Source organism: Neoarius graeffei, chromosome 14 (genome assembly GCF_027579695.1).
Source record: "Neoarius graeffei isolate fNeoGra1 chromosome 14, fNeoGra1.pri, whole genome shotgun sequence".
NCBI classification, from domain to species: Eukaryota; Metazoa; Chordata; class Actinopteri; order Siluriformes; family Ariidae; genus Neoarius; species Neoarius graeffei.
Genome location: NC_083582.1, coordinates 79,351,249 through 79,360,226, shown reverse-complemented (window position 1 = coordinate 79,360,226; position 8,978 = coordinate 79,351,249). Strand labels below are relative to the sequence as shown.

General features: G+C 42.7%; 1 protein-coding gene across 1 annotated transcript in view; it reads left to right on the top strand.

Moving 5' to 3' along the window:
- eme1 (essential meiotic structure-specific endonuclease 1) overlaps window positions 1-7,854 on the top strand; it is a 43,763-nt gene extending 35,909 nt beyond the window's left edge. The window contains exons 7-9 of the mRNA XM_060940342.1: window positions 1-3; window positions 136-325; window positions 7,576-7,854. The exon at window positions 1-3 is cut by the window's left edge and continues 113 nt beyond it. Of these exons, the coding sequence (XP_060796325.1) occupies window positions 1-3; window positions 136-325; window positions 7,576-7,752 (370 nt within the window). The 3' untranslated portion in view covers window positions 7,753-7,854. The remainder of the gene's footprint in view (window positions 4-135; window positions 326-7,575) is intronic.
- Window positions 7,855-8,978: the final 1,124 nt, after the last annotated feature.

The window sequence follows — 8,978 nt, the reverse complement described above, 5'->3', positions numbered from 1 at the left end:
CAAGTGAGTGGGCGGCAGATGTCTATCTCTCTCTTTCTCTGTTCTCTTAGTGATGCTCAGAGTTATGGATGGCCTGATGGAGCTGAGAGGTCAGACTGGGTCACTGCTCTCTTTCTGTGTGTGTGTGTGTTTAAGGCGGGAGAGAGAGAAGACATGTTTTAGTTTTTGTCTCGAGAGCGAGTGGGCAGGTGGTCAGAAAGTGGAGCGAACAGGGAAAGGACTCCTGCAGGTGTGGAAGAGGCAGATCCAGCAGCTGAACCGCGTCAGTGTGGACATGGCTACGGCCGTCCTCAGCACCTACCCGTCTCCCCAGCTTCTCTTTCAGGTTAACAAACACTTCATAACACATACAGTACTGTGCAAAAGTCTTAGGCACCCTTTTCCATAAGAGAGCGCTTTTCAGATGAAAAAAGAAAGCATAATGAAGGCTGCTGGGTTTTGGTGTAAAATGAAGAAGTGAGTGTGACAGTCAAAGTGTCCAGAAGAACTGTGGCTGGTTCTGTAAGATGCTCAGGAAAACCTACAGATCATTTCCACATAAAACTGACCTCACTGGACCTGAGACGGATTTATTTTAAAGCAAAGGGTCGTCTCACACCAAATACTGACTCTGTTTCATTTATTACGGCTCACTGATTACTGTTTATAGTATTTTTCAATGTTGTAACATTTTCATTATTTTTAAGCCGTTTTTGATCGACAGCATTTCTTTACATGTGACTAAGACTTTTACACAGAACTGTATGAACATTATCACTAATGACAAACTATCTGTAGATATGTAAAGGACAGATATGTAACATGATCTTTTTTTAATATATATTACGAAATAGCAGTGTTTGTAGCTCTACATATGACCTTTATAACCCCTTAATGGTAACTGACATACTGTAAAGCTTTCTAAATGTTTTATAAAGACTTCTAATGGATGTCCAGTACACAGCTTGTATAAAGTCTCTCCATTTGACATCAAGTTGACCTCATAGCATCACATGCCATAAGGCTGACATAAGGCATACTTGCCAACTCTACCACTTCACACAGGAGTCTCCCGAATTTGACGGGTGAATACCGCCTACCGCTTTTAGTTCTTAAAAAAATTACCACATTAAAAAATAATCAGTGAACACAGCTGGATTCGCTCTTCTGATCTCACTTCAGCTGTTTTCAGCAGAGGATACAAGTGTATAACATAAAATACAGTGGTGCTTGAAAGTTTGTGAACCCTTTACAATTTTCTATATTTCTGCATAAATATGACCTAAAACATCATCAGATTTTCACACAAGTCCTAAAAGTAGATAAAGAGAACCCAGTTAAACAAATGAGACAAAAATATTATACTTGGTCATTTATTTATTGAGGAAAATGATCCAATATTACATATCTGTGAGTGGCAAAAGTATGTGAGCCTCTAGGATTAGCAGTTAATTTGAAGGTGAAATTAGAGTCAGGTGTTTTCAATCAATGGGATGACAATCAGGTGTGAGTGGGCACCCTGTTTTATTTAAAGAACAGGGATCTATCAAAGTCTGATCTTCACAACACATGTTTGTGGAAGTGTATCATGGCACGAACAAAGGAGATTTCTGAGGACCTCAGCAAAAGCATTGTTGATGCTCATCAGGCTGGAAAAGGTTACAAAGCCATCTCTAAAGAGTTTGGACTCCACCAATCCACAGTCAGACAGATTGTGTACAAATGGAGGAAATTCAAGACCATTGTTACCCTCCCCAGGAGTGGTCGACCAACAAAGATCACTCCAAGAGCAAGGCGTGTAATAGTCGTCGAGGTCACAAAGGACCCCAGGGTAACTTCTAAGCAACTGAAGGCCTCTCTCACATTGGCTAATGTTCATGAGTCCACCATCAGGAGAACACTGAACAACAATGGTGTGCATGGCAGGGTTGCAAGGAGAAAGCCACTGCTCTCCAAAAAGAACATTGCTGCTCGTCTGCAGTTTGCTAAAGATCACGTGGACAAGCCAGAAGGCTATTGGAAAAATGCTTTGTGGACGGATGAGACCAAAATAGAACTTTTTGGTTTAAATGAGAAGCATTATATTTGGAGAAAGGAAAACACTGCATTCCAGCATAAGAACCTTATCCCATCTGTGAAACATGGTGGTGGTAGTATCATGGTTTGGGCCTGTTTTGCTGCATCTGGGCCAGGACGGCTTGCCATCATTGAGGGAACAATGAATTCTGCATTATACCAGCGAATTCTGAAGGAAAATGTCAGGACATCTGTCCATGAACTGAATCTCAAGAGAAGGTGGGTCATGCAGCAAGACAACGACCCGAAGCACACAAGTCGTTCTACCAAAGAATGGTTAAAGAAGAATAAAGTTAATGTTTTGGAATGGCCAAGTCAAAGTCCTGACCTTAATCCAATGGAAATGTTGTGGAAGGACCTGAAGCGAGCAGTTCATGTGAGGAAACCCACCAACATCCCAGAGTTGAAGCTGTTCTGTACAGAGGAATGGGCTAAAATTCCTCGAAGCTGGTGTGCAGGACTGTGTGAAAATCTGATGATGTTTTAGGTCATATTTATGCAGAAATATAGAAAATTCTAAAGGGTTCACAAACTTTCAAGCACCACTGCAGTCCATCATATTAAGTAAAGCCGAGAGCCAATAGAACGGCACAATAATGATGTTGAATCTAAATTGCATCGCACCACCACGAGCTGGCCTACTGGTTAGTGTGTCCGCCTCTCGATCAGGAGATTGAGAAATGTTTAGATTTCAACTTTAAAATGCTGAAGTTTTTATATTCATCATGTAAATCTATCTGATGTAGTGAATCCCAAGTACAGTGTGTGTTTGAGTGGCTTAAATAAATCCAAATCATGTACAAAGAGTAAAATCATTACATACACATGACATAAATGAATGAGGGGAAAAAAGGATCAAAATAATTATTCTCTCCACATTCACTGGATATGAGCAATCGTGTGTTCTTATTGGCCACTCTACTACTAGAATATCAGCCCATATACTGTGAGTAGAGAAAAACAAAATGGTGGAGCGTGTTGCTGAACCAACCGAGAACGAAATAAAAACTCTCTACTCGAAAACAAAACCACAAAAAAAGCAACAACATATGGAACTAGAAAAGCACTCAGAGAGCGCAGACCTCCGCCAAGAATCCTTTAAAAAAATCCGAGATCCAGAAGGTGATCTGGATCACCGCCAAAATTTAATGGATTGTTACTTGTGCCCAGTCACACCTCTGGAAAATTTTCAGAGCAATCCGTTCATTACTTTTTCCGTCATGTTGCTAACAAACAAACAAACTAACTAACTAACACTACCGAAAACATAACCTCCTTGGCGGAGGTAATAATAATAACTAGAATGCATTTCTGGAGAAAATGCAAAAGTGTGCTTGCTCAGGTGTGCCGCCATGGCGACCCGGCAAGAGAGGTGACCGCATGCCCACATGACAAGTTTTGTGTCAACATGCGAAAGTGTGGCCAAGACACAAAGCAGATTCTCATACGGAGATGACAGGCTGGCAAGGTTCTTTACAGGGACATCCCAGAGCATCACTAACATGAAAATGTAGATGTAATTCTAAATCCGTAAAGAGATATGACCCAAAACACGTTTTTGCTCATTGTGGCGCCCCCTAGTGGCCAAATGATACCAAATTTGATGAGGGTACATGAACTGGTGCTGAAAGTCATCTCAACAAATATGGTCTTGATACGTCAAAGCGTTTCTGAGATATGAGCCAAAATATGTTTTTGCTAATTGTGATGCCCCCTAGTGGCCAAATGACACCATATTTGATGAGGGTAGTTTGGATGGTGTCCAAAGTCATGCCACTAAATATGGTCTTGATACGTCTAAGCATTTCCGTGATATGAGCTCACTTCCTGTTTGGTGGCTTCACCATCGATTTTGATTGGCTGCCACAGTCGAATGCTTTGACGTATGAGAGTGAAACGAATATCATTCATTAGACATGGACTGGAGATCATGTGTGCCAAGTTTCGTGATGATCGGACAAAACATGCGGCCAGGGTCACAAATTCAAAATGGCGGAAAATCTAATTAGGCGGAGAATGACGTCATAGGGTGCGTTGGAATCGTCTAGCTCCGACGATTCCAATGGCACCAGACTTATGAAAATCAGACATACGGATCAAAAGTTACGTGCATGAACGCATATAAGACTGATCAGTTGGTGGCGCTAGAGCGTGAGACGTACCAGCATGAAACTTGATGAAATCAATCAGGGTCCACTCCTCTATCAGTGCACCACGTTTCATGACTTTACACCTTACGGTTTGGCCACAGAAGGAAAAATCTGTTTTTTGTGTCGCGCACCCATTCATTTCAATGGGGAAAAAATGAATCCTTTCAAAAAATTCCGGGATCCAGAAGGTGATCCGGATCACCGCCAAAATTTAATGGACTGTTATGTGTGCCCAGTCACACCTCTGGAAAAAAATTCGGAGCAATCTGTTCATTACTTTTTCCATCATGTTGCTAACAGACAAACCAACAAACAAACCAACACTACCGAAAACATAACCTCCTTGGCGGAGGTAATGAAAGTATTTGATGGTAAGCACATCTTTTTTTTTTTTTTCCAAGAATTATTATTCTCACATTTTTCACAAATTGCTCCTGTCATTTCACCGGTTTGTTTACATTCTAAGCGGAAATGATTTTGTTGGACGTTTTGTATAAAGTTTTTATTTATCAAATAAAATAAAAATGCCCTGTTTCTCAAAATCCAGTGAGTGTGGAGAGAATAAAACAGTTATTCCACTCAATCTCATCGTACATGGATTATAGACAACTCGGTGCTACGCGCCTCGTCACCCATCAGCTCATATACGACTCGATTTCGTGGAATAACCATGCATGAAAATCCCTCACCTTTCGGCGAAATTCGCCGTTTTGAAACCAAAATGGGTGACCTACGTGAATCGTGTAGATCCAATGAGAAAAAAAAATTGGGGGGGGGTTTGATATTGACCCAAAGGGCAAGGAGGTCGCTTCGCACCCATAGACAGCTCGTGCCGGTTTGCGCCTCCTCCTGCTTTGATATTGACGCCATAGCGACGAGTACATCTCGCTGCGAAGGGCAAGCAGCATCATTTCACACCTCTTCTCCTGCTGGCCAGCGCGTGCACACATCAGTCAGAGTGTAGACCAGACCGCCGGAAGCTGGACTGAGTCATCGGACTGAATTTCCTACTTTTTTCAAACTTTCCTGATTTGCCATCAAAACAAACAAAACTCCGGCTTGATTACGTCAGCATTCGAAAGAGGGTGCGTGCGTCTTTTGGCAATCCCTGTGTCCGAAATTGCTCGCTACTCACTATATAGGGCACTGTATAGTGGAGACGCCATTTTGTAGTGCTGTCCGTGCTGAAAGAAATCAAATTAAAAGTCTCAAATTTGATTTAATAAAAGACAGCAGCAAAGAAGAAAGTATTCAGCCTTGATTTAAAAAGAACCGAAAGCTGCAGGTACTTCCATATCTCGGCAGGCTGAGTGGTATGCTGGGGCACCTCTTGCCAGCAGACCAGGATCTCCAGAGGGAACTTGTGCGGTTCAGTGTTGACCTGACCATCCCCAGCTTCAAGGAAGGAGAGAGCATCGTGGAGTGGTGGGGTCATGTCTTCGACAAACCAGACAAGTGCCCCTCCCTGGGTGCACTGGTTAAGTGTTGCCTCTCCATCTTTCATGGACCTAGAGTCGAGTCCTCATTTAGTCTGATGAATGATGTAATTGATCAAAGGAGTGGCAACATGAATGTGGAAACATTTAATGCAATACAGACGGTCAAGTACACGCTGATGTCCAGGGGGAAGACAGCTATGCAGCTCTTTAGAAGGGAGGACGTGAAGTTTGGGGAAGTGGACAGAACATTGTGCAAGAACATTAACTCTGCAGCAGCCGCATACAAACACCAGCAGAGGGTGAACAAGGAGGAAAAGCAGCAGCAGCAGAGCAAGTATGGCTCTCAAGCAACTTGCAGTGCTCAGCAGGCCAAGAAACCGACTGCTGAAGGAGAGAAGCGGGCGAGGCTGAAACATGTGGCAACTCGGCGAAAGCGGGCCATGGAGACACTGGTGGTCCAGGCAAATAAAAGGAAAAAATGATCACTATTCCTTGTGTGTTCTCCACTTTCTTCGTTCTATTATTGGCATTTTTTTCCAGGGCATAATTTCACTATAACTACATGTATTTGTACGGTATGTCCTTGTGCAAATGTCAATACAGTATACTTAGTAAGGAGGCTATAATATTTATTCTGGGGGAGGACCCCCCCCCAAACAAAATAAAACAACACCAGAGGCCACGTCACCACTCGCGCACCCTTCTCACCTTTTTCACCCCCGACCCGTTTTCATGCCTGAATAACTTAAATATCTCAATCAAAAACATTAAAGCTGTACTGCCTTTAAGATTTTTCAAGTGTAGGTCATAAAAATAATTTGCCCGACACCTTTTGTTGAAAGCTACTGAATTCAAATCACAGACTTCCAATTTTATTAGTTTTTTTCCTAATAGAACAATTAATGAATTTATCTTCACGTGTCCCTAAATTCTCAGTTTTTTCCTGCTTCCCCATGACCCAATTCAAGATACTACGTCATGCATCACGTGGTGGGCTTTCCCCGTTCACGCAAGGCACTGTGGGATACAAATTTGAAACAGGAGAGAAAAATGGAGGACGTGAGTGTGCGAATGAAACGTGAAAGAGCGACTACAGTAACGGAAAGAGAGAAGAAAAGACGTTATGTTATATACAAAGGAAGGGAAACGCAGGGCCAAACTAATAAATATGGGCGCTCAGCGAGCACCTCGGTGTGATCAGCTGTTCGTTTAGCGACAGAATGATGGAACTGTCAGTGCACGCTCAAAGGGAAACCTGTAGATGGCAGTAATGCAACACTGTGGATGCCAGCTGCCGTAAAACCCAAAAGAAGAAGAAGAAGGTAAACCTGCGCATGCGCACACGGACTTCCTCTGTCTGCTTGACTGCGCCAAGTGAGCGATTTCATGCACATTATTTAAGAAGTTGTTCTTTATTCATCACACACTTGTGAAATTTCCTCTCTGCATTTAACCTATCTGAAGCAGTGAACACACACACACACACCCCAGAGCAGTGGGCAGCCATGCTAACAGCGCCCGGGGAGCAGTTGGGGGTTCGGTGCTGCGCTCAAGGGCACCTCAGCCCAAGGCCGTCCCATATTAACCTAACCGCATTTGCTTTAATCCCCTCAAATTAAATAACTTCCCAGCCACAGAATGGCCTGATATTTTGTGAGATTTTACAGAAATAAACAGATATCACAATCACCACATTTCAGAGGGAACTAAATTTCACCGATTTTATGAAATTGAAAGGCCGTCTAGCTTTAAACGTTACTGTTGCTTTATTAAACAAAGATTCACTTTCTAGTGTTGATGCAGTAAAGATCAGACTGTGTCACTGTAACGCTGTAACTCTGATGATTGCTGTTATGGATATTAAAATGTTAACATTAAAGACCAGGTTTTGTTTTGTTTTTTAATAATCATCGCATGTTTCTGATTCGCAGGCGTACACACGGTGCAAATCGGACCGAGAAAAAGCCGCGCTGCTCTCAGACGTGCTGATTCGCCGTGGAGAAGGAGTGACGTCAACGACGCGCAGGATTGGTCCAGAATTGTCCAAGCGAATCTTTCTTATGATGATGTCATCAGATCCCCAGCAGACCCTTGATTCTGTGGCGTAAATATCCAGTGTGACGAGATTGATTGATTGTCTGTCTTAATTAGTTCTTTTTTAATCCATTTGCTTTTATGCGCTTGTTATTAAACATTTTCTGTCACTGTGGCGTGATTTTGTTCGGCTTCAGTTACACAGTGTGCACCTTCAAAGCACCTTGCTCTCTTTTTCCCCCTGCTGTGTGTCAGAGTGAATGATAACAGGGTGCGGAGCTCCTTTCACATACCGTCTGCGTTCCTCAGAAGCTCTCTACACTTAAAGCAATTTTCTCGTGACACTGACCCACCACTTGATGGACCGTAAAGGACTGGAGGTCACTGTCAGACCCTCTGTGTGTTTTTCCTGCCTTGCGCTCTTTTGTCCGCGCTCACACTCCGCCGGTGTATGACAGGGTGTCGGTAATTGCGGAACCAACAATTTGTCCACTCTTGTCGTGTTATTTTAGTTTTTTTTTTTTTTTTTTTAAACTGCTGCCTTAAAGTGCTACACCAGACCTGTCATTTCTGCCATCCAGGTAAAATGGCTCCCTGCGCTGAACAGCGGTGCACGTCTGTCGAGGCTCATGGCTCATTTCCAGCACATTAGCGAATGGCACCTGACGCTGAGTGGTGTATTGTACGAAACGAGCGGTGAGCTAATGAGCCATTAAATGTGCTTAAGAGATGAGCTGTGTACATTTTTATTTGGACTTATGTGGGTAATATGTACGGAAAAAACACACTCCGGTGTAGTATGATGAAATACACTTCCTGTTACCACCCAGAAGTTGATTGATTAGTTTCCTCAAACAGCATGTTCTGAACTGTTTTATTCCTCTTACACTACAGCAATTCTCCAACACAAACATTTTTTACTTATTAATAAAGTAATAAAGAACAACACATCATTAACACTTTAATAGGAACGTGCTGTTGATTCTAAGATCCCTGTTCTTGGCTGCAGGAGTGGAACCCAATGTGTTCTTCTGCTGTTGCATGCTGAGATGCTTTTCTGCTCACCACGGTTGTAAAGAGTGATTATATGAGTTACTATATCCTTCCTGGCAAAAAAAACCCAATCCAATCTGTCCGTTTCCCTCTGACCCTCTCTTATCAACAAGGCGTTTGTTTCCACCCACAGAACTGTCGCTCACTCACTCAGTGTTTTTTGTTTTCTGCACCATTCTGTGTAAACTCTAGAGACTGTTGTGTGTGAAAACCCCAGGAGATCAGCAGCTTCTGAAATACTCAAACC